Source organism: Clarias gariepinus, chromosome 27, assembly GCF_024256425.1.
Source record: "Clarias gariepinus isolate MV-2021 ecotype Netherlands chromosome 27, CGAR_prim_01v2, whole genome shotgun sequence".
Lineage (NCBI taxonomy): Eukaryota > Metazoa > Chordata > Actinopteri > Siluriformes > Clariidae > Clarias > Clarias gariepinus.
In genome coordinates this window covers 8,822,471-8,849,639 of record NC_071126.1, presented here as the reverse complement: position 1 = coordinate 8,849,639, position 27,169 = coordinate 8,822,471, and the positions used below count along the sequence as shown (strand labels likewise).

At 39.9% G+C, this 27,169-nt stretch overlaps 1 protein-coding gene across 2 annotated transcripts in view; it reads left to right on the top strand.

Moving 5' to 3' along the window:
• Nucleotides 1-27,169, top strand: part of LOC128514684 (kelch-like protein 29) — a 206,952-nt gene that overhangs the window by 70,730 nt on the left and 109,053 nt on the right. For both annotated transcript variants that reach the window (XM_053488488.1, XM_053488487.1), the window contains exon 3: nucleotides 9,462-9,761. In XM_053488488.1, the coding sequence (XP_053344463.1) occupies nucleotides 9,492-9,761 (270 nt within the window). In that variant the 5' untranslated portion in view covers nucleotides 9,462-9,491. The remainder of the gene's footprint in view (nucleotides 1-9,461; nucleotides 9,762-27,169) is intronic.

The window sequence follows — 27,169 nt, the reverse complement described above, 5'->3', positions numbered from 1 at the left end:
GCCTTGGAGGTGCAAGGCGACAGTGATGACCCCTAAGCCATAGTGCAATCTATATATAGAGAGGTCGGGAATTATTATTATTTTTATAAAATTATCCTTCTAATATATACTTATATCTTTTAATATCTCCTGCACTGCTATGCCTACTCTCTTTCCAGGCCTCAGACATCATTGCGCTTATAAAAATACTAAGGATGAGCCTCATTTAGCTTCATGGTTGCAAGTTGGTGTATCTGTGCATATGGATTAAGCAACAAACAACATTTCTGCAGCATGTTTTACTGACCGAGCATGTCAGATGCTAGAAGATTGGCTCAGTGCGTAGAGCAGGTCTCCAAGCTGCTCAGGCTTGACTCATGCTAATACTTTATTTTCAAGAGCAGCACATTTAACTCTGACACATGTCACTGTACGCCTTGATTCCCAGAGAAAGCCTGATTATAATGGAGATACTGAGCAATGTGCCAGGACCAGAGCTTGCATAAAAAGTACTCTATTGTGCCAGGCTGTTTATACCTGTCCTGAGCTCAAGTACCCTTGGCTGTCATCTTTTGTTGTTGAGCATCAAAGCCGCTGAACACAAATGTTTGTCTGTAAAGATAATAGAGTCATTTGATTAAAGGGGGAAATGCAGATGGCCTTTAATCTCTCTTTCTTCTCTTTGTTCTGTTCAACTTTTAGACATACACGTATCACCCTACATATGCGCTCGCCCTGTCTCACTCAGTCATGACATTTCACCCCGTCACATCTGCATCTCTTCTCTAGGAACATTCATCTTCCTCATTTTTCTTCCTGCAAACATATGTATTGTTCATTTTTTTAAACTTGCTATTGAGATTGCTACTGCTTTTGGTGTTGTCACGGTTCTAAATCGGGGCTGTCATGTTTCTAAATTTGTGTCTGTCAGATAGATGATGTGGCCTGTTTTGTCCTAAAAAAAAAGAATCTGGCTTAATTAACAGTCTGCTATGCATGAAGGGGTAAATCGAGGAGGGGTATTGCAGTTCTCACCCTGCGTGCTTATTCTAATGAATTTTTTTCTTTTGCATCTGAAATGTGATTTAATCAGCGTGCTGTAATTTTAACATAATATATAAATATTAATAAGACATGTCATGTGCTGTCAAGCAAAGTGTGAGGCCAGACATTTAACTGTCAACAAATCACACCATTGTTTTGTTGTACAGATTCACATATATATATATATATATATATATATATATATATATATATATATATATATATATACATTGATGCGTATATATACAGTATATATATATATATATATATATATATATATATATATATATATATATATCTTTTTTATTATTTATTTATTTATTTTATTTTCAGTCCATGAGTCTAGATCGATCTCTGTTCAGAAACTGCTGTTCCAATACTTTTCCAGCTCAGAATTGTCAGTCGGGGGTGTATTATTGGCTGTGAAATTTTTATAGATGCCGTTAATTTAACAGAAGTGATCAATGGCAGACAGTCATATTTAAAAAATAAATAAATAAATAAATCTACAGTCTCAGCATGCTGTTAAAAATCAAAAGCCGTTGTTTGTGTTTCTCCCCATTTAAATTCTGCCTTAAAGCCAAAAACATTAATGTCTCATAACTTAAAGTTTATTTTCAGTCTGCCACCAGGCAGTAAAGCAGCAGCATTGTTACGCATCTGTTCTATGTATTAACAGATAATTAAGCGTGTACAGTGTGGTGCGCTTTTAAGCCAAGTGTCACTTTTTCTTCAGGAATTTAGAGGGGACATTTTAAAAGAAATCAGTAATAGTGTAAGAACTTATTACAGCATCAGAATTGTGTGTATTCAGTTTTGTAAAGTTTTGAAAAAAAGATTAGATTTCGAAGATAATGCTGGTTAAAAACTAGATTTTATAAAAATAAAAAAGGGGGGCATTCAGTTAATGTGGGGAAAAATCAATTCAGTTATCCAAAATGTTTTACAGTAATTATTTATTATTATTTATAATAGGATATTATAGGATATTTCTAAAATCCTGATATTTATAGAATCGCAATTATAATTGAACCAGCTCCTAGGTATCATGATAATATCATATGTGTTAGTGACTGGTGATTCCCATCCCTAGTATCCACACAGCAGACGGCCTCGTGTGTCCGTTGTATTTGTCTAACATCACAATGGTATATTAAGTCATCGCCGAAGCTGTTCATCTGTACAGCCCGGGAGTGCTGATGCTAGATAAAGAGTTTAACTGAGGTCATTTGCTTTATTTGGGTATAAAAGCAGCCCTGGGTGGCAGAAAGCAGCAACTCCTCAGTGAGTTCCACTATTGCTATTATACTCCATTTGAATTTCAGTTAGGCTCATAAATCGAGGCACCGCTTCCCATAAAGGACTTAGATTGAACTGACCCTGCTGTGCCATCAATAGTATCTTTGTCCGTGGGTATTCTTTAGTTTGTGTCTGTTTCTGAAAGTGGAAATTTTTAAAGTCTGAGTTTCTCTAGAGTCTATCACAGTTTGGTTGAGATGTTCATGTTCCTTTGCCTCTAGAAGCATATAAAAATAGCTGATAGAGTTGCAGTGTAGGCGCTACTGAGTGCCCACACTGCAACACCAGTATGCAGCAGCCTCTCTCTTTTTATCAGCAGATCTCTCAATCCAGACCCACTTCACTGTCTGAGGGTATTTTCTCTAGCTGCACAAGACTTTCTCATTACTTGTTAAATGTTCTCACTATTCAGTCTATCCTTGAGCTCTTGTTTCTATTCATTGGGATAAAGGTACGGACGTGTATACGAGTGGGTTTGATTTCCTTGTTTTATGTATAAACTCATTTCAGGCTACAAGCGTGCACTAGGATTTATAGCTTAAAGCCGTGGAAGATTGTACCACAGTTTATGTTTAGTTTAATGTCCCATCCTCTGAGCATTTGGGGGCAAACCTGGATTTAGGATGATCTTCTAGTGTGTTGACATCTTAACACTACAGTACCACTTGCTGTCCATGTGCTGCATCCCGTTAGTTCGAGTGGAAAGCTCAGCTGGATCTACATACTGTATATGATAGTGGAATCTGGTTTGCTTTGAGTGGAGTGCAACTTGAGCGTAAATAAGTGCAGCACTGGAAGTTAATCTGGTGGGGATAAATCTCAACCTCAGGTACTTCACCCTTGAGCTATAGAGCAACTGATACCTTTTATACAAGCTTCTGGCCACAAGCTTCCAGCTCTTGAAGGTTGCTCTCTACACTGCCGTGCATATATGCATATTGATTTCTGATGGGAAACCAAAGCAACATAACACACACATCACATTTCTTGTCTGCGGTTGGATATTTTTAATGAAAATGTACAGTAAAATGCCTCTTTCTGTGTAAGTATGGAAGCATCTTTAGTGAAAGTAGTGATAGTAATAGTCTGCCTATAGAGAGAAAACTCCACAGGTCAACCGTCCAGGTCTGTAACAGTATGCAATGTTAACATTTGCAGTTTGCATACAAAATGGGCAAAGACCAATGTCGTCTCAACCTGGTTCTACAGAGCATCAGAAGTAAACAAAGTAATACATCTTACCTTTACACTGAGTTATACTGTTTGTGTAAATATTAGATTTAGATTAATCAACAAAAATATTCATTGTGACGATACCAAGAATCGAAAGACAGTATGTATCCTTTCCAACAATGATCACACAATTCACTGTTTGACAAAGGAAATATACATCACTCAGGAAATATACATCACTCAGCTGAATTAGCTGTCTAGGTTGTATCTAACAAAAGTATAAACGAGCATCGGTTTTAGGCATCGGCTGGGAATCGAATGCAGGCCATGCCCCCGACAGATGAGACGCCTACCACTGAGCCACATACAGTACCTTCAGGGTGTCAGTATTCTGCAATACTTTCTGTTTTAACTGTTTCAAAATTCTTGAAACTTTATGTTTCTTTCAGAAATATAATAAAAAAATAACAAAAATACCAGATTTTCAGTGTGACTTTTGGCCCCTACTGTGCATGTATGTGTGTGTGAATATATATAAAATCATCACATCGCTCCTGCTGTTTGTAACGCTGCTCGCAAGAACCTCAGCTTGGTTGCAAGAACTACATCAGAATCAGTGTTTGAGCCAAATGAAAACGTCAACAGCAATATCTTTGCAAACACAGCTGAGGACACAAAAGTATTGCTTTATATAGGGCTTTACAGATGTGGCCCATGTGCTTCAGTCACCACCGATCCCTGGTGAAGCATAGAAAAGAGAAAGCGATGACAGATGCACAGCAGCAGCATGGAGAGAACTTCTGCAGCTTCCTGACCATCTCGGTCCATCAGTGTCTCTCTCTCTCTTTCATTTCCCTCCACCCATCCTGAGTTCTTTGTTAACACTTTTCACCCAGAGTGCATGACAGGCCCTGGGGTGTGTGTTCCTGGGTGTGTTCTTGTTAGAGAAAATCAGAATCCTACTTTGGTTAATCAAACCTGTTTTTCCATAGTTGTCTCGCCAGTCTTGAGACTCTCTCTCTCATCCTTTCCCAGCTTGTGTGCATGTGTGTGCGTGCTGAAGTTTGGTTTTAATCATCGAGCTGTCATGTTCCAACATCACCTGAAAACACCTGCGAAGGAGGTAGAAAAAAAAACACACAAAAAATCCCTGAAACAAAAACACACTTCTTCCTTTTCAAGGAACCTCATTAAAAAGCTTTACATTGTGGTGAGTGAAGTGCAGGTCAATGCTTTATTGGCAGCTTCCTGCTGTCTCCGTTTCTGTGTTCTCTCCCAGGTTAGAATTGTAACTGATATTGCACTTGCTGGATATTGCAACCTATGGCTTCTGTCTTGTTCCGTGAATCATAACAAGGACTTGCACTAAAGCCGAGAGCTGCTCTTTTAAAACTTGGGTACGTGGGTATTTTATCCTCACCGGCCACTTCATTTGGTGCAGCTTGTTAAGATTGGGATGGATCCCTTTTGCCTTCGGAACTAATTTAATTCTGCCTGGCACATATGCAACAAGATGCTGAAAACATTCCTTGTTCCATATTGACATTAGGCATCATATAGTTGAATGTCCCGTTCCATCACATCCCAAAGGTGCTTTACTGGGTTGAGATCTGGTGGCGGTGGACGCCATTTGACTACAGCGAACTTCTTGTCATGTTCAAGAAACCAATTTGAGATGATGTTAGCTTTGTGCCCTGCCGTCTCATCCTGTGGTCATAAAGGAATGGGCAACAATACTAATGTGGCAAGTAAATACTCCCCCATAAAGTTACACCACCGCCACTACCATCCTCAACCGTTAAATGAGGCAAGATAGATCCATACTTTTATGTGCTTGTGTTCGACGTGCATTCAGAGGTGCCCTTCGGTATACCTGGGTTGTAACAAGATGTTATTTGAGTAACTGTGGCCTTTCTATCAGCTCGAACCAGTCTGGCCATTCTTCTCTGACCTCTGGCATTAACAAGGCATTTCCACACAGAGAATAGTAGCTCACTGGATATTTTTCTCTTTTACAGACAATTCTCTGCAAACCCTAGAGATGCCTGTGCATTAACAGTTCTAGTAGATAAGCAGTTTCAGAAATACTCAGACCAGCCCACTGGCACCAACAACCATGTTACCAAAGTCACTTATATCATTTTTCGGTTTATGATGCACAGTTTCAGCTTCAGCACATCGGCTTGACCATGTCTACATGCCTAAATTTGTTAACAATCATTGCACTAGATGAACTTGGCTAGTGAGTGTACTGTATGTGCATCCATGCCTCCATCCATCCTACTTTTCCTTGTGCCAGGTTTGGAGCTTAATCCCCCCGGATGAGGTGCCAAGGAACACATCCACTTTCTTTCTTTCTTTTAAACATTTTTCACATTTTGTCCACAGGCACTTATGTATCGTCTAAACACTCATCTCGGTTTTAATGATGATGTGAAGATGCAGGAGCGGTACTGTTGATTTTTCAGCCAGCATCTACTTACAAACTGAATTAATTAGGCTTCTGTCCATTTGACTATGGCATGTAATTATCCAGAAACTGGATCAAATTGTAAGAAGCGCACAGGTATCTAGCAAGCTTTTAGACATATTTGGACAGACTGCAGCATTTACTGCTGCGTTTGATAAACTGACTGAATGTCTGACATGCTTTATACAAGCAGATAGCCAAGGCAAGGCTAAATAGAATCGTTTTATTTGTTGGAACATATTTATTTATTTATTAAAGTACAGATGCCACAGCAAACATTTTTTTGACTGTTTTCCAGAATCCAAGCGACCGCTATCAGGATTCACACGCACATTTACTGGCCACTTTATTAGGAACACCTGTGCACCTGTTCATTTATGCAGTTATCTACTCAGCCACACATGTCACATTAACATTAAGCATGAAATCATGCAGGAGTTAATTTTCAAATGTCAATCAAATGTCAGAATGGGGAAAAAAGTTTGATCTATATGACTTTAACTGTGGCATGGATGTTGGTGCCAGATGAGTTCTTAGCGTTGAGTATTTTATAACTTGCTGATTTCCTTGGGATTTTCACACACTCCAGGCTCTAGTCATGTTTATTCATGAGTGATTTATTCCGATAAAGTCAGAGAGGCCAGATTGAGTTGTTTTGGACATGTTCAGAGGAGAGATTGTGAATATATTGGTAGAAGGATGCTGAGGTTGAAATTGCAAAATAGAAGGTCTAGAGCAAAACCAAAGAGGAGATTTCTGGGTTTAGTGAAAGAGGATATGAAGTTGATGTGAAGGAAAAGGATGCAGAGGATAGGGTTAGGGGGATGCAGATAATGCGCTGTGGCGACGCACATATAGGTATATATTATACAATGTATATACTGTATATATTGTATAAAATAATATGTTGTATATACAGTAATCATATGTTATATAGATTCATTACACACACACTGCTATATTTAAAGTGTTAAATTTTTTTTTATTTTGATGATTATGACTTGCAGCTAATGAAGACCGAAAATTCAGTGTTTCAGAAAATTAGAATATTACTTAAGACCAAAAAAAACCTAAAAAATCCAACACAAAAATGTTGGACGACTGAAAAGTATGAACATGTACAGCACTCAATACATGGTCAGGGCTCCTTTTGCATGAATTACTGCAGCCGTGTGACAAAAAGGACTTGAATGTTGCTCAGTGGGCCAAAGTCCTCTTTTCAGATTAAAGTACATTTAGAAATTTGTGGTTGTGGTGGTTTGGGGAGCCGTGTCACCTGCTGGTGTTCGTCCAGTGTGTTTTATCAGGTCCAAGGTCCGCGCATCCGTCTACCAGGAAGCTTTAGAGCACTTCATGTTTCCCCTCTATTGTCCAGCCTCAGGGAGATGCTAATTTTATTTACTAGCAGGACATGGCACCCACACTGCCAAAAGTACTAATACAGTACCTGATTAAAGGACCACGATAGCCCTGTGCTTGATTAGCCAGCAAACTCGCCCGACCTAAAGCTCATAGAGAATCTATGGAGTGTTGCGAAGAGGAAGATGCGAGACAGCAGACCCAACAATGCAGAAGAGCCGAAGGCCGCTATCAGAGCAACTAGGACTTCCAAAACACCTCAGCAGTGCCACAGACTCTGATGGATTCATGCACAGGAAGCCCTGACCAAGTATCGAGTGCGGTACATGTTCATACCTTTTATCACAGAAATGTTTGACTCCTAAATTCTTTTATTTATTTATTTTTTGGTCTTGAAGTAATCTTCTGATACATTGAGATACACATAATCATATATACCATAAAAGTCAAAAGTTTGAACACAAGTCTGGATTAATTTTTCGACTTTCTAGTTCTTTATTCTTTAAAAACAATGAGATAACGCATGTGACATTAGGTAATTAATTACTGTAACAACAACAACAACAACAACACTAGTCAGTTGTTATTTTAAGACACAAAGGTCAGCTGTTGTGGAACAGTTCTTGCAAGAACAATATTGTCAAGTGCATTTGCAAATTCAATCAAGCTCCATGATGAAATGTACTGTATATACCAGCACATATACAGTACACAGTCACTCACACACACACAGATTTACATTTGCATATATGCAGAGAAAAGCCACTATGAACCATACGGCCTCCATCAACTAATAAAATAACACAACAAATGAATCTGGTCAGTGCAGTAACCCTCATGAAAAATGAATATGTAGTTTGTAGAAAGAAATATGTTTGTTCGGAGGAAGTCATTCATATTGTGAGGAATAATTTCAGGAGGTAGTCACAAATATGGCATGTCTGATGGAAGCCTTCTTGCTGTCCAGTTAATGATAATGGCTCTTTTCATTCCATGCAAAAAAAATACACCTATTTTTTTTTTCCTTGATATTTATAATATCATTCAGAATGATGTATCAGTCAAGTTTGTGTTCTTGCGTTAATGGTGCATCCATTCTCTATAAACAGAAAAATGCTTTTCACTGTATTAAAAAAACAGAGGAAAAACAACAACATATGGTTTCTTATCTATTGCAGCAGATTTGTTGGAGAATAGACCACACAATAACACAACAGCAGCATATTTCATGAGGTATACCAATGCAACTGTCTCAGGCACATAATACACATGGCTATAATGCAATAAATCCTGATTTTTGTTGTATAGCAGCAGAATAAGCTATACTGCCTGTCTGGTTAAGTAGCCTAATCTCCCCTCACATGTACAAAGAGAGAAACTAATAAGCCAATTCTCATCTTGGGGTCTCCAGACTTATTATGTGCAACTGCCTGTAGAGGATTGGCTAGATAAAGAAGCTACAGCAAATAATGCTGTATTAAGTTTACGCACTCTGTAACCTAAAGAAATAAAACCAGCATTTTGTTCTGACAGTAGGAGGGAGAAGTAGAAGCGGCTAGTCTGCTCCCTGCAAACCAATCAGCAGTTTAAAGCAATAAAGTGAGTCGTGAAATGGGCTGTCCAGTTAATTAGGGCTCTGGATGGGTTTGAGTTATGAGCTTTGGGAGCTATACGAGTTAAGTCATTAAGGAAACCTGGTATAGCTGGACAGATCCTTTAACCATATGGAATAGAGCAAAACTTCCCTCAAACAGCAAGTGCTGCTGATGCTTGCTTCTTGGTCCCTGTGAGTAAATGCAAATTTTTTCCTCTCATTATGGGCTGGAAGAGTGGCTTTTAAAAGAAGTAAATGGAGCATTTAGAGTTTGCATGTCAATCAAAAAGAGCAGCAACATCTGTCAAAGATGTTTGCAGCTGGCTACTCAGGAAAGCTGTTTGCATTCCTCACATCTCTGTTGAATCTCTCCATATGCGAGTGTATATGTTTGTGTTCAGTCACAGTTTTCTCTTTATCAAAGAGTGGAAAAAATATTCTGCTCTGCATTGCTTTTGTTCTATTTTTGGTTTTGTCTTCCACAGTACCTCATAGCTGTATTGTCCCTGTCTGTCTTTCTCTCTCCCTCTCTCCCTCTCCCAGGCAGTGCCACATTGGCTCTAAAAGGAAGTGATGTCGCGTCACCACCACCGGTTCGAGAGGGACTACCGGGGCGCGTGGGAGCGTCGCGACCGGCCTGCACCCCTCCACAACGGAGTGACCAATAACACCTGTAACCCCGCCGGCCCTACACTTGCTAATGGAAACAACCGGCCTGGGCTCCTTCCTCTTCCTGTTATCCCCTCCCTCCTACCCACTCCAGTCACTATAGCTGTGACGACGAGCAGTACCGAGCTGGGCGCCAAACGTGCAGGGGCGCCGGTTTCAGCCCCCACGGTGAAGGTAGGCACAAAGAATGGAGATGCCATACCTTCATTTCCTCTCTTCTGTTTCCCTTCCTCTGCTCGCCTCTCCCTGCCAAATTGTATCGCTCTTCACTTCTCTCCTCCTCACTAATTTGGTCTGTCATTATGTAAATGAGAAATTGGGCTCAATTAAGTCCAAGCCCGGAGTTTTTCAACTCTGTTTCAGGCAAGAAATGCAAAGCATGTGTCTGCCATTTGAGCAGAGCAGAATGACGATCAGGATTTTTTTTTTTTTTTTTTATGAAACACATTAGCTGGAAATTCACACAGTTTTATCACATTATCCTTTTTTTTTTGCCTTGGCGGCATTAGTTATACTATACAGGCCGTGTAACTCAGACCCTGTCTCAGACAATGGCATGACTGATGTGATCAGTGTTGGTTCTCTTTTACAGACCAAACACTGTAAATGCTATTCTACTCCTATCGCTGGTAAATTATTCACTCATGATATCACCCAGCCATGTTTCGCTATGCTAAACCTTATTGTTCATATGTTAAACCAGACCTTTGTATTCCGCTCGCTTCATCCGAGAGGAACAGTATAGTCTGCTGTGGATCCGACACCATAGTCTCCAGAGTGATTACGGCTGAGCAGGCGCCTCGGAGATAGCTGTCTCAATATGGTCACTAGCCTAATTCCATCAGCGTTTGGTTTCAAGTGCTGCCCAGCCTTGTGTCCTAACGCTAATTCCTGCCAGGACCGTCCCTGCCGAGCTCAGACGGCCGCTTTATGGAGAAATCCTAAAACACTCAGCATTTCTCAGCTCTCTGTCTCAGCCATCTTCAGTATATGGTACTTAAAGAAGCCAGCAGGCTTTGGATATTAAGCAGATCTCATGCTGTCAGTAAAGGAGTCTTACCCTTGTGCCTCCACCGTGTCTGTAAGAGCTCTGTGTGGTTTAAGTATCAGAGGACAGCGTGTAGAAATCCAGCTTCGTGTCTTCATTCATTTTGTTCCACCCTAATTATTGCTTAGAAAGATACATTAGTGTCAAGACGAGAGAAACTCGAGGGAGAGCGACTGTTCTTGTAATTTGCCATCAACGTCTTCCTGTAGTCTGTCCATAAGCTGAAAGCGGAGGCATGAATTTAACTGGGTATTAAGTCTTGCAGTAGATATACTTTTTGGATCCTAATATGCAGTGCACATACTGAATAAGTGGGTGTTTGCAAAGGACCTGCCAGTGTTTGTGAGTTTTATGCAAAAAATATGTGTGTGTGTGCGGCATCTGAATCTTGATGGCGGATTAGATTTACATGTTTTTATATCTGTGTGGGAACAAAAATAGGAATATCTAACTGTTTTGACCTTGTATGGCCATTTGGTTGGTACCAACAAAAAAAAAAGAAAAGTGTGTGTGTGTGTGTAAATACTTATGTGCTACCCTGATGACTAAGGAAGCTAGACTGCTGTAGAGGCCGCAGGAGGCCCGTCTGCTTTAGCTATCAGTCGTGACGAACCAGTCACCACAGAATCAACAAACAGCTCCGAATTTAAGCAGAAGTACGGCCGCTCATCCAGTCACATCGCTTTTTCATCCGTTTTTATTTATGACACGTTTATTTTCGTTCGCTCGCACATAACAGTAAATTCTCCAGCAGCCAGGAGGATTAATAGAGGAGTTGTTGATGTATAGTGGATGAGCATGTAGGCTGAATAGTGATTACCGTAGTCACAATGTCTGGGAAAAAGCTATTCACTCAGATTTATTTAGGTCACTGGAATTGATATAGTATTCCTTTACCAAACTCTTTTCTCTGATATCTGCAAGTAAACGCATTAATGAAAGGCTGCAATAAATTTCACACCGAATTTTCCAACCATGTTTCAACCATGATCAAGAAAATGCGCTTACTGTAGACACGCACACCAGATAAATATAAAGATTCATGCAGTAACACGGGCATGAACGTGAAGGATACTAAGACTAAATTACATACCAATAGAAGTCATGTTCTCATTTGCCAGTCATGTTACAGCAGTACAATGCAGAAAATCTTGGAGATACAGATCAAGAGCTTTAGTTCAACTTCACATCAAACAGCAGAGCGAAGGAAAAAAAAAAAGATGATCTCTGTGACTTTGATCATGGCATGGGTGTTGGGACCAGATGGGTTGCTTTGAGTATTTCAGACACTGATGATCTCCTGGGATTCTCACATACAACAGTCTCTGGAGTTGACACAGAACGGTGTGAAAAATCCTCCAAACAGAGGGTCTGTAGACTTAAACACCTGTACGACAAAAAAGATCAGAGCAGAATGTCCACTGGTCTGGGCAGACAGGAAGGCTATACTGTAGAAGCTCACATGTTCATCATCTCAGAACAAAGAATACATTAACCCCTTACAACCCAGAGCGAAATAAAATACATTTTATATCTGAATATCCAAATGCACAGTTTGACGTATGGATTCGACCTTTCCCATATTGACACACACCGGCAGGACTTCCACATAAGAAGTTTAAAAAAAGAATAAAAAAGCAGTTAATGCCCAATGTTGCAATTCCATGCGGCTTGAGGTTTAAGGGTTACACCTTGAGGTGCATGATCTACAACAACAGAAGACCGCACAAATTCCAGCTTCTGTTACTCAAGAAGAATTTGAGGCTCTCATAGGAACACTCACTGAAAAGACTGGAAAAGTTTTTTTTCCCCTTTTTGTTGTTTTTCAGTCTCCAACTATCCAGTTTTCATAAGTCTGTTCTCATGAGAGCCTCAGGTTCTCGTTCTTGGCTGACAGGAGTGGAACCTGGCATGGTTTCCTGCTCTTACAGCTCATTTGCTCCAAGTTTCATTGCTTCGTGCATGCAGAGATGCCTTTCTGCTCACCATGCTCCCCATTTTTTCCAATGACTAGTCTTATCAACAAGGAGATTTCACCCACTAAACTGTTTACCATTTTGTGTTTTTTTAATGCCATTCTGTGTAAACTAAAAAAATTGTTTTGTGTAAAAAGTCTAGGAGATCAACAATGTCTGAAATATTTAAACAACCCCATCTGGTTCGAGCAATTGTGCTATAATCAAAGTTTCTCAGATCAAAATGTATTTATTTTTATTCAAACTATGCGGCCAGAGAGTCAAAGACAGTGGGCTAGATAAAGATGTTTTTATTAGGTACACCTGGTCAATGCAAATATCTAATCAGCCAATCACATGGCAGCAACTACAGTAGACACGGTCAAGGGGATCTGCTGAAGTTCAAACCAACCATAAAAATGAGTAAGAAAGGTGACTTAAGTGACTTTGAATGTGACATGGTTGTTGGTAGACGGACTGGTCTGAGTATTTCCCAACCGGTATTTTCACGCATGACCATTTCTAGGGTTTACAGAGAATGTGAAAAACTTGAAAAAAATAATAATAAATCCAGTGTGCGGCAAGTCTTCTTGTGAAAATAACTTGTTGATTGCAGAGGTCAGAGAAGAATGACCAGACTGGTTCGAGCTGATAAAAGGGCAACAGTTACTCAAATAGCATCTTTTACAACCAAGGTGTACCTAAGAGTATCCCTGAATGCACAACACTTTGAACCTTGGAGCAGACGGGCTACAGCAGCAGAAGACCACACCAGTTGCCGCTTCCGTCAGCTAAAAACAGAAAACTGAGGCTACAATTCGCGTAGGCTCACCAAAACTAGACAATAGAAGATTGGGGAAACGTTACCTGGTCCCCATTTCTAGTGTGACATTTGGTTGGAAGGCGCTGGCTAAGGCACTGAGTTACTGATCAGAAGATCAGCGGTTCGATCCCCAGCCCCACCAGGTTGCCACTGTTGGGCACTTGAGCAATGCCCTTAAACCTACAGTATCTGCTCCAGGAGCGCTGTATTATGGCTGATTCTGTGCTCTGACCACAATGACTGACCAAACTGCTCACTCACGCACCATTGGGGTCAGCGTAACACGCTCGGAGTACAGCTCCTTTTGCTTGCCTAAGCTCACAGATGCTCATGATTGGCTTAGAGCTGCAATTGATGTGGAATAAACTGATGTCCCCTCAGCTGCAGGAGGCTACCGCATCACCCGGGAATCGAACCAGTGATCTTCAGATTTTACTGTACTCGAACGGATCTCAATCCAACACAGCACCTTTGGGATGTGGTGAAACGGAAGATTCGCATCATGGATTTGCAGCCACGAAATCTGAAGTAATTGAGCGGTTCTCTGAAGTCGATATGGATCAAAATCTCTAAGGAATGTTTGCAGCACCTTGATGAGTCTGTGCCATGAAGAATTAATGCAGTTCTGAAGGCAAAAGTGGATCCAACCCAGTACTAGAAAGTTGTACCTAATGAAGTGGCTTGTGAGTGTATTTGGTTCAGATACCATATATATAATGTATGTGTTTGCCAAGAAAAAGCACACTTTTATATTATGGGTTGTTTTCCAGTGACATCGAAGTAGTTGTTTTCATACCGCAGAGCGCTTTATTATCCAGAAAATAAACAATTTTTTTTTTATGTTCCATTTTTTGGATGGTGGCATTCTCAATTCAAATTGCCGTTGGGCTGTCTATACCTTTTAGAGCTATAAGTAGTCTCAGCTAAGCATGTTTCACACATTTGTTGCTGGTGAGTGTTTGCTGCTGTACTGAATGGGTGTCTTGTGGCGTTTTCAGTGCAGTGAAATGGTTTGGCAGAGTCTTTAGCTGCGATTGAGGCTGCAAAATGACTAACTCTGCTACTGTTTATCCAGTAACACAATTAGCCATTTTAAACATGAATGTGGTCTGTTGGGAGATAAAGGCTTTATGTGATTTTTCAGAACGATATTCGTGGCACAGCGCCGTGAGTAGTTGATTAGTTGATTTTGGATTGACTAGATTTATTGTGATGTCTAGCAATTTGGATTGATTGCAATATCTAGCAATATGGGATGCAGGCAGTCTCATTTGCACTGCCTCTCAGGAAGGCTGTAGAAGGATATTTACACTTTTAGAAATATACAGTAATACTGTATTATTTTTTATTTATTTATGTAACACATATGGCGTTGGGTAATTAAGTAACAACAACAGTCAGTTGTTATTTTAAGAAATGAAGGTCAGCTGTTTTGGAATACTTCCTGCAAGAATAGTATTGTGGCACATTGGTGAAGTGCTCGCCCTATCATCCAAAGATCGCAAGTTCAATTCCCAGGTGATGATGTAACCTCTCGCAGCCGGAGGTCTAGAGACAGCCCATTGGCCGAGCTCTTTCGGGGAAGGGTTAGAGGTACATAGAAGATTTATGGAAGTGTGTATGTGTGATAAAAATGTGTCTAGATAAGATAATAATGAGGTAAATAAATAAATGATGAATAGAATGTCTCTGATGAGCAAGCCAAGGGTAAAGGTGACAGTGGCAAGGAAAAACTCCCTGAGATGGCAGTGGGAAGAAACCTTGAGAGGAACTGCACTCAAACATCACTAATTAACAGGAAAACGAGGTTACTGCGTATTTTGAATGCCTTCAGCATTGTTTGACAAGGTAGGAAGAAAAAAAAATCAGAAAAGACCATGGAATTACAAGATTCAAATTCATCCAAATTTTTGACACTCTTTTCGACAATGTTTTTTTTTTTCTGTCTGATTCATCTTGATTTGTTTCCTTCATGTTGTTTACTCATGATACAATATGCATGCTACACTGTTTTATCTGGTAACAAACTTGTCCTCTGTGTACTGTAGTTAGCCATTTCTGCATCCGAATTCCTGTCGAAATCTGCTCACTTTTAGACCTGTTATTTCACAACACAAGCAGATAAAGGAAAAGCCTATCATTTTCCCAGCATCATTTGAGATGAATACGTTTTAATTGGCACAGCCTGAATCCAATTTCAGTGTCATACTTGTGTATTTAAAAATCATTTAAGATAAGGCTGTTTTCTAATCATTAGCCAGCCTTTCAGCTCGGGACTTTATTAAAGCACCGACCCGATTCAGCTCAGAGCTGGTGTTCGGCTGAGGATGAGTAAACCCCTCGCTCCTGATGACATCTTAGTGAAGATTTACCGAGAACGAGGCGGAGAGCAATTCATATCAATAACACTGCCAAACCAGCTTCATCATTCAGCCATTTAAAATGCATCGTAAACTCTAATCTGCATCTCGGAAAATGGACCAGAAAAAGAGATCGCTGAGCAGGAAGCTTCAGAAAGCCGTGAATGAAGGCTCAAATCAGATCATTTTCATCCTGTCAAGTTTTGCTGAGAGTTTAAAAAAAGAACTGTATACACACATTAAAAAAATAACCCCCCAAAAAAAGCATGCTAATCTTTGTGGCTCGGTGTTCAGGCGACATTTTAAACCGAGATGATTAACATTTAAAAAAGCTTAGGTTGGATGAATGCTGAGTGGCAAGGTTTCTCCTGTCATGCCTGCTGCTGCTCTATAATAGCACCTCTCAGCGCTAAAGACAAATTCGTATCATCCACAGCTTGGTGCTACGCGAGTGGAAAAACCCACATGACAATTCAGCTTTTTAATAGGTGCATCACGCTTCCACTTATTAAGTAAAAAGTTTTTCAGATAGCCTGTGTGTTTTCGGTTTTGGTTTATTGTGAATATGGTACTGTATGCTGGTCATACATTTCTTAGTGGAGAATGTATTTATGTATATACCACACATCATCTTGGATAGGCCAAACATGATCTCATCGCAGGTTTAGATGTGAAAGAAGCTGAGTGACTGACTGACAGACAGGATGGGAGCCAGAAGCAAACAGTGAAGGAGAGCGAGAGAGAGAGAGAGAGAGAGTGAGAGAGTAAACATAAGGGTGAGAGTTTAATTTGACGCTACAGTAAGACGGAGTTGTAGCTTTTTTTTTCTTGCTTAACGCTTATGTGTACTTGTAGAGTTTGCTGATGAGATGTCTATGAGTCATCTATGTGTATTTTGAACCGGGCTATATCGGGCACGAGTGAGTGTTTTGAGTCCTTGGCATGCCTGATCCTTTTTATTTTATCCACTTCTGGTTATAACGTACTCTACTGACAGGGTATAGAAACAAATACATGTTGAAGGCAGAAATTATAGCAAATGACATAACCTTTCGTTTTTATGTTTTAGAGTTAGAAGACTAGCTGTATTTAGTAGTCCTGGAGCACAGATCATACTTCTTACATTCAGACCATTATGTAGTCTTAGGGAATAGATCAAATGGATCACCTTATTCATTAATTTTCTATACTGCTTCTCCTGTACAGGGTTGCAGGGGCCTAGAGTCTATTCCAGGAGACCGCAAGGCAGGGCACACCCTGGACAGTTTGTCAATCCATCACAGGAAACATACACACACACACCACAGGCAATTTGGAAACTCCAATTAACCTAATCTGCATGTTTTTGGACTGTGGGAGGAAACTGGAGCACCCAGAGGAAACCCACCAAGCACACGGAGAACATACTGTACCAGTTCCACGCACACAGACCAGAGTTTGCCGCTAAAAAAGTATATATTTCGGCCATATGTAGATTTTACATATTAAAATTGTCAATTTTGCTAAAATAATTACTGTAAATGTAAAAAAAAAGCAAATACAGTACGTCCCCGACTTATGATTTCACGTCAGATTTGTTCGTAAGTCCGAACAAAGTGACCTACGTAATGTACAAATAATGTATACAATGTAAAGCATAGAAAACAAAACACACAGGTTTGTTTTTTTGGTTCCGCTTTATGCTCTCGCTAGACTGTGAGATAATTATGAATATTGGTATCTTGTGCACTGCAGTGTCCATTTTTTGTGTTCAATACATGTAAAGTACTTCCACAATTTGTGCACATCTATGAATATTCGTGGATTCGGGGTCGGTTCGTGTCTGCGAAAATTCGTAACCTGAAAGTTTGTAAGTTGGTAAGTCGGGACTTAGTGTAAAATATATATACAGTATATAAATAAAGAATAAAATGACTATGTGTAAAATGAGGATGGACAGACTGGTGTGAATTGAGATGTGCAAAAACAGATATAGCAATTAAAAGTGACAGCAGAAGTGAGTGGTGCAAGTGGTGTAATGAATGTCAATAATTAGGGTACATAATGTGTGGTTAGTTATAAAAGGAGAGCTACATGACTAACTAAGAATGAGTAGTGGCTAAGGGATGATCATGAATAAGAATCCAAATCATGTCCCCAGACACCTTAAAGAGGTGTTAAAACATTGTATGTCCCCAGGAACAAAAGCTTTCCAGAATCTGTCCATAGAGCAGCTCTGTGATAGAAGAGTACCACTGAACATGCTCTACTTTTTGGCAAAAACTCCATACAGTGGTGACTGGTGTCTGATGATGGACAGCACTTTGTTTATGGTCCTCTTTTTCAGCACCAGCTCCAGCAAGTTCGGTTTAAAGCGGATTTAGTACATGAATGAGTTATAACAGGGCAATGTACAGTACAGGCAATGCTGCTTGATCAGGCATAGTACTGTAAGGGAAAATGTCTACTGAGCAAGTACATCTACCTACTGTATTTAGGTAGGTGACTTAAAGAGTTTGTTTTTTAAAGTATCAAAGTATTTTAGTTCTATTTACAGACATATTCAATTTAAAAAAGTGCTATGCAGCATTTTGGTCTGTTTTGCAATATTTTAAGTTTTGGGTCATAGAGGAACCAGATGCTGTGGCTATTAAAGTCTTCCATACGGAGCCACAGTAGATGTAGGCAGTACAATGTGATGGGACATAACTGAAAACAGACAGTGGGAAGATGGCTTTTGTCCGTTTGGTCTTGTTACGTAACTACTGCTTTTATGAAGCTGACACCGTCCAGCCTTTCTCGCTGCTTGTTATTTCACAATCCCTGCTTTTTTTTCTACCTTACATAGGAATTGAATGCAGGAAAAAAATCCAGGCGACAAGTTTCTATGCAGTGGTCATGTTGCTTAAGAGCTGTGCAGCTTCAGGGGGATAGAAAAAAAAAGTCCTCTTTTGGATTTTTCACCTGGTCATAAAATCAGCAGTGATACTGGTGTAAGTTATTGGATTGTCTTACCATAGCTGTGATCCTGAGAAATCAAGAGTTAAGTGCTTGAACTGCATTTCAAACCGTATAGTACAGTATTACTGTAAATATCCTGTATTATATCATCTATTATACATTATTACTGTAAATATCATGTTAGTCATGTAATATCATGTTAGTCAATCACTGTTGTGATGTTAATACTGTTTTTGTGTAGTGTTATAGTGTGCACTGGGTAGTTTTGGACACAGCTCTTACTTGGCACTTAAAACCATTTATGTAACCAACTTATTTATGTAGCACATTATGAAATGATGTTCTATGAAAAGTAATTTATGATATAATTTTTTTTTTTTTTTGCCAGAGAGAATGAAATGTCAAAATCCAGTAGTTTTATTTAATTTCTCTACATGCAAATAGATCATTGGACTAAAAAACTGTAACTTACCATTTTCTTTATTTTGACCTTTAAGCTTAAGTTTTTAAGCTACATTCATTTTACTAACCTCAAGTGACTCAAATCAGATTTTCTTTTTATCCTAACGTGAAACAGATCTGATTTTCTTAAGGCCGTCTGAACGCACAAATCTGATGTTTTTCAGATCGCATCCAAGTCACTTTTTTATATGTGGTCCTAGCTCTGATATACTGTACATCTGTTATGTGCTCACGTGACTTGCATGAGAACGACAGGATATGAATTCATGTGAATTCATGTCTTGTGCCTACAGTATGTGCATACAGTACATGGGGCGCTGACGGCAGCATGGCAATTTCATTTCAACAATGGAGGCAAGCCGAGAAAGTAGTCATTGGAGGTGAAGTGAATTTGTTAATTCAGTAGACATTCGGACCTCAGCTAACACAGCTACGTATACATAGTTTTAATAAAGTTGCATCCAGTGTTTGAAATTAATAAACGGTCGCATAAATATGACATGTTTTAACCCAGGCGATGTGATGCTGTGCCGATTCAGAGGACAAATGCGTCCACGTTAGCGTCAGATAAAAGTCATAAAAGATAAAAAAAACAATGTGGCTTCTAATGTGAGCGTAGCCTTAAAGACACAACATGAACACTGCATGTGCCTTACCTTGCATGCCTATCTTCTAAATCAATAGGGTGCAAGATTGTCATGCATCATGAACAGAAACACACACAAAAAACATTATGTTTATTTTAAAAATCCATCACTAAACAAAATGGCAGCGCAGGGCTTTGTAGCAAAGATTATGTGTTTTTTGAGGTTGTGTGACAGCTTGTCAGCTTTTCATGATTAGGGCAAAAAAGGGCAGATGCATTGCTTTAGCTGTTTTTGCAGCTATTACTGGCACTACTTTGGTGAGATAAGCTGCTGAATGTGAAATATGAAAGCAATGACATACAGAACATGTGCAGATGTGTCAGCCGTTAAAAAAAACAAATAAACGAATGAATGAAAAATAAATCATTATTATTATTATAGTTGTCTCTTGTAGGACCTCGTATGAAAGTGAAGGAAATGTAATTTAAAATCTTTTTTTTTTTTATTATTACAACTCGAGTGAAAAATACAGGTCTGTGTCGGACATAATAATGACTAACACATCACAGATTCACAAATTTTATGAATTATCTTAGGCATGTCTCAACACCTTGTGATGATTTGAATAACTTGATGACGGGAGCATACAAAGGGTCAGTTCCAAATATCCTCAGGATCAGCACATACCCAAAGCTTTTATATTGTAACCATTCGAATACATGAGGAAAATAGGATTGGAACAGCTATAAAACCACATTTGTGCTTCTGCAATCCATTACCGTTATCATAACCGGGGTATCTCCATATCTCCTGGCATTATGCATCACATAATACGGCTTTCTCGTGTCTCGCTGCCGTATTTATCACCCGTGTGTTTTTTTCTCACAGAAGAAGACAATATATACTGTAGAAGTACAGTAGCTACACCATTTGAGTCGTTAGCCCTTCATGTCTGCCATTTACATCTTGCAGAGTCACATGTGTGGCATCAGATCTTCAGATAGTCACGAGCATGAAATATTAATGTGGAGAGAAACCTTATTCCCAAGTTTTATCTTTCTGACCTTAAAGCTTGATTTACTATTCATATGTTGATGATGAGAAACATGAACACTTTTAAGGTCACGGCCCATCCCATTTGCTGCGTCTCCATTAGATTGGTCTGTTTTTTAAAATGTATTATTTGAACTGACCTAATAACGCAGCTTAGCTGGAAGGGTTGATGCCTCCCGATCCCTGGGTCGATACTGAGATTGGGTTACTGTCTTTGCAGAGTTTCACACATGGGTCCTTGTCTGTTTGGGTCTCCTCCAGGTTCTCATGCATGAATAAGATGCATGGATTGGCTATGCTGAATTGCTTGTACTGTAGGTGTAAATGGGGTTGCCATCCAGGGTGTGTTTCAGCTTCACACTCGGCATTCTCAGGCTAGCTAGAGTCCGGACTCCTCCGAGCCCGTCCGGTTACTGAAGATGAATTCTAATGTGAAGGGTCTATAGTCCTATACACTTTAATTAGCATTGGGTTTTGAGAGGTCTTTTAGCAGGATCAGATTAAAAAGTTTGTACTTCACTTACGCTAACCCCTAAGTGAATTAAAGCACCATAATTCCATTTTAAGTTAAAGGCAAGATTAGTCCATTCCGCCTGTTCGGCAGTACATCATTATAAGCCCTCTTTTCTTCCCCCCCAAAATAAAACACTGTCATAAGGTTTGAACAGCTCTGACAGAAACTCATTTTCTCTTCAGATTGTCATGTCATGTTCCACTGATTAAAGATGATCCAACCCTACGGAGTCTGCCTGCGTAATATCAGTTGATCCATCCTTCATTTGCTAAGGTAATTGTGTCGCAAAATCTTTCCAAAGGTCACCCGCAGTAAGGTTAGATGTTTAGCCGGTGTTTGATTGGATCCAGAGACCTCAAGAGCTCTGAATACAGCTCGAGTACCACGACTCCACTATTGAGAGTCGGGTCTTTTCCTGGCACATACAAACACTTTCTGTTTTTTTTTTTCCCCCAGTTTTAACAAGGACCAGTCAGTCCGGTGTTTGCAGAGCGCTCAGTGGCTCTGGGAGCTGAAATCCTTGGCAACATGTCAGAAATGCGTCTGTCCTATTTAACACTGCTTAGTACCTGCCGAAGCTGAATCGAGGCGAGAGCGAGTGCTCTTCAGCATCAAGGGGGAAAAAAAAAAGTAAACATCAGAAGAAGAAAAAATAGAACAGAGGATTCTCACCGTTTCAGCGTCGTGATTGAGGGTTTAGGAGTCAGAAAGTAGATGTATATTTTTTTCCCCCCATTTTGTATAAGTTTGTCAATTTAGAAAAGTGCTACTTTTACTCTGGGAACATCTGAAGACAAACAGTCCTCGCTCTGCACTGTGTAAATGTTAGTCTTTGAGGGATTAGGTGGATTTTATCACATAGCTTATGTCAACAGCAATCGTGGGCTTGATATATGAAATTTTCGATCTGCTTGTCTTCCATTTTGCACTTAAAGGGGAAATTGTTTTCTCGATTTCTTTATAAACACAAGTCCATTTCTGTGCCTGTTTAGTTTTTTACTCCAGATGTGCGCATCCCTGTGCCGCTCGCTCAGTAAGGACAATAAGTCCAGCTGCAATTTATGTGCAGATATTCGTCGTTTGCACAGTATATTTTAATAAACAGGGAGGAACGCAGAATGTCCTAAGTTGCTCATTTTTTTAAATGCAGGGATGTAAGAAAAAGAGACTGTTAGTGATTGTCCTTATAGATTTTAATAAAAATAAATAAATAATGGGACTGATTTAGACAGTAGCTCTGAACAGAAGGTTAAAGCCTTGGGGGAGTGCGTGGGAAGTGCATACCCTACCACACATCCATGTAGCAACGTTGGATCCGAATATGCAAACCTCTGCACTTAATAAAGATCGCAGCATGGATTTCATCAAAGGGCCAAAGGACTAAAGCAAGCAGATCAGAGTGGGCGATTGTCGATGCACGTCAAAGCTATTTTCAAGAAAGAGAGGGGGGAAAAAAAAGTGAAATCTGGGAGCTTGTTATTCAGCAACTCAGTAATGCAATACAGTAGACAAAAGCTTCTTAGTGAGACACAGAGACGCTTCTGTGGCCGCAGTGACTGTGCAGAATTCGAAATGTGAAAGTGGAGGACTGTAGTCGAGGCTCCGACGTGCCTTGGACTTTTGTTGGTTAAGGAGGTCTCGCGGGGAGTGACACCGAGAGAGATTGCTATTTGCATTACACTGTACAAACAGACAAGCCTGAGCCCACTGCTGAGTGAAGTACAAAGACGTTGCCCTAAGAGTTTCAGCAGAGTATTGCGAGCAGAATACCAGCTCTTGTTCCTCTCCCCTGGCTGTGTTGTGGACCTGACAATCCTTACAGCTGTAGAAATAAGAGAGGTGCCTTATAGGCAGCATGTATGTCTGTGTATGTCTGCCTTTTCCTCTCCCCTTTCCCTCTCTCTCTCTCTCTCTCTCTCTCTCTCTCTCTCTCTCTCCCTTTTCCCCCTTTCTCAAATTTCTTTCATCCTCAGCGGTGGGAACGGCTCCTCCGCATTGACAGCGCTTCCACAGCCGGCGTCGGGCCGGCTGTATTCACGCCTGTGTGAAATTGGATTGCTCATCCGTTGTTTCTGAGTGGCAGAGATGTAATACCTGATAGTGCCGAGGCACCACGCAGCACATCAGGAACAGATCCGCCGAGTCTCTGGAGCCATTTGACTAATGCTTCCACTCCTCCGAGTGCAGTAGGGCAATGAGTTAGGTAAAAGGTTGCGACCCCTGGCTCAAAAGTAAATTTGTGTTCAGGTGTAAGACCGCGCTCTCTCAGCATGCGGTGTTGATGAAGAGGTGGAAGGCTTAAGCTAAAAGCGCCATCCATATTGTCTTGTTGGATCCAGGCCAAGAGCTATTTTCTCCTCACCGCCGGCAGTTCAGTGACCCCCATGTAAGCAGAAGCCTTATTAGCACTTTTGGATGTTGGCTCTCAGGCAACCGGCAATAAAATTATGGCTCACTGGGCCATTAAATTCAGGTACACCTTTGTTTTTTAACACTGCATGCTGGAGGGAAAGGAACAAAGGGGTCATTCCTTGAGTGCTTTTACATTTGGAGCATTACATGAGAATTTATTCACATATCAGCCCACAGGAAGACATTTCGGGTTTCAACTACAGCGGAGGTATTCAAACTGTGGGATGCAAAATAAAGGAAATTTCCATATTAGCATGTTAAAACGCAAAAATATGGCAATAAAAAACACCCTTTTTTGTTCTCTAATAAAAATAAGATGATGTGAGTGGAATGATTTGCCGTTCTGTAGATACTTGGAGTTCTCTCATATTAATTGATGCACTTGGATATCCCTTCCAGAGTTCAGATTTGTACAATTTGGTCTTGATTCCATTTTCCCGCTCGAAAGACGTGCAGACATGACACGGTCTCTTTCTGTCAAGGTAAATCAAGAGTTTATTAATGTAAAATGAAATGTAATGTATTGCAATGTATTCAGCTTAACTAAATGGAATAAATATACAGTTAATTGTATTTGTTAGGGATGGCACAGAAAAATCTTTGTCGATAATGGTCAGGAAAAAGAAAAAAAGCTGATAGACATTCAATTTGATTTAACAGATTAGCAGTTTAAAAAAAGATGTCAGCTGTATGGAAGCATTTCATGGTTTTTACAAGATACATTAGAGCAGCAATTTGTAAACGGATCATATTGAATATATTATTGTTTCTCTCCTTCTCTCTCTCTTTCGCTCTCTTTCTGTCTGTCTCTAGTTATCTATTTATGTGCAGAGAGTACAGAGAGTAAGAAAGCATGCATATGGACAGTATGACAGCAAACTCATTTTGGCAAATGATTATTTTTCTGGTTGTCTATAACAATGCGTTCAATAAAAAATGTTATATACTCTAATTTTAAAAGCTTTAAAATCCATATTTTAAGCAAACAACGTTGCATAGTGTCAACATTTACGGTCAAAAATTAACTCGTTATGATCAGATGCATTGCTTCTTTGCATCATGTGATCAGTGAAGCGATAGTGATTTTGTAGAATAGCGGCGGCCAACAATAAGCTAAACGTGTTCAGTGGATTTTAGGAGAACGTTGAAACCGAGAAAAAGAATGTTCACACGTGCCAATGTTTACTGTCATTGCAGTTACCCCAGCAGTAATGAACTACAGGTATGCATTGTTTAATGGCCACAATACTGTACATTCTATGAAATAGAACGTATGCGAATTAGATATTGTGTGATACTGATATCTATTGATAGATATTGTATATACAGTAATAACTCTGTTATTACTGTATATAATTAACAGATATGTTGAATACATGTTTCCAGATGTCCTCTTGCTCCTGTTATCATTAGCACCGGCTTCACCGCATTTGGGAGCGATGATGCAATTACAGTAAAATTTTAAAAATAAATTTTTTAATATGTGAGAGTGATTTGTGTACAAAAGCAATGAGATGCACACGCTGTGTGTGTCCAGCCTGTTCTGTTATAACCTCAGGGGACGACTGATGGATATGCAGGTGATGCACAAACAGATGTTAAACCGTACCTGTACTGCGATAAAGAGCTGTCATCATGTACTGTACTGAAACATAATCTGGAAGAGGAAGAGGCTGATAATGCTGTGAACTGAAGTTTTCGTATTGCTTGATAATGTTTTTCATGATCTTCAACAATCTTAAATGGTTTTGTGAGCACCAAAAGTTTTCCTTGATCAAAGCATGAGTTTAGCTCGGACCACAACCACACCTTTAGGCTGGCTTATCCTTTGTGACGAAACTGTAGCAAGTAGAGTTATAGTATTTTGCAAAATCACCCCAAATTCATGCTGATATAACCCAAACAAGTTTGAGATAATATTTTGCCATTTATGCTTTTTAACACCCGTGTGAAACAAAAGCAAACATGCACAAAATCAGTTTGTAATACTTGGTTTATTTGAAAAAGTTTTTCTTGAAACTAGTAAAGGGGAGTTATCTCTTTTTGCTGTCATACTGTTCATTCATTCACTGGCGCACACACACCAAAAGATGCACACACAGATATACAGGAAATGTGTTCAGTCTCTCTACAATCACATTGACAGTTCAGCAAGGTTTCTAAGGAAATTGGTCTAACACCTCAGTTGCAATACGATATATACATCTCATGAATGTCCTGTTCATAAAAATGAATTAGCACACAATAAAGGAAAAAGTAAATATTCAATGCACTCTAGTATCTGTTCTATCCTAGTCTGTCTGTTTGGAGCCCACCTTCTGGAACACTGGGTTCGAGGCAGAAATACTCCCTGGAAGGAGTGTCTGTTCATTACAGGGAACTACAAACATGCACCCACACACACGCACACACACACACATATACACATTCGTTCACAACTAGGGGTGATTTAGAGTCATAGCTACAAATACAGGCACATTCTTGGAAGGCGGAACATAGAGGAAATTCAGAAGGACAGGACGAGAACATTGTAAAGTTTCACACAGGCAGTAACCCGAGCTCAGGGCCGAACAGAGAGACCTGGAGTTGTAAGGCAACAATGCTACATGTCAGCCATACTGTTGAAAAATAGATATTTGAATTTGTGTATATGTGTGTGTGTGTGTGTGTGTGTGTGTGTGCACGTTACATTAAAAGAACAGCAGGAGCCTCAAACCCCGGAGCTCAAATGAACCCATGCTGAGCCATGTCATTTGGTTCATTGGTTGAAGACGCACCATCTGTCCGGTTGCTCCCTCTTGTCTTTTGTATTACATAAGGCCAAAATATATAGCAGTGACATTTAAAAAGGTCTGCACCGATAGACTTGACATTCAGTGGACTGGCTTCCTTAAGGTTAACTTTGTCCAAAAGCCAATAACAAATGCATGTATGCCTGCCTTGAAATGTGCCTGCCCAGATCCTTTTTTAGCTGGAGTAGATTTAAACCATGATGCTTCTTCAGTCACAATGGATGACACACTGAAACACAGACACACTAAAACTTTCACCGTGGCTAATATGACCTCACACAGCTTCTGTTTCTGAATGCACACAGTCCCACTTCAGAGCACTCCCATTTTTTTATCCTTCTGACAGGCCTTTAGGAAAGGCTCAGAAAGGCAATATATTTATAAATTAATGGGCTTCTTAATTAGTTCACTCGTAAAAAATGATAGCAAATCGGAGGCGAAGGGCTGCCTGAGTACACGGCATCCATTTGGTTTAGAAAGCCAAGCCACAGTGATTGAACTGCCCTCATGCTGCTGCATGGTGACTAATGCCAGATGACGGAGGGCTTTAGAGAGAAGCTGCGCTCATCTGTCTACATTTCAAGTGGATGCTCCCAGTGGCATCGGTGACGGATTGTTAAAGTGTGTTGGGAGCCA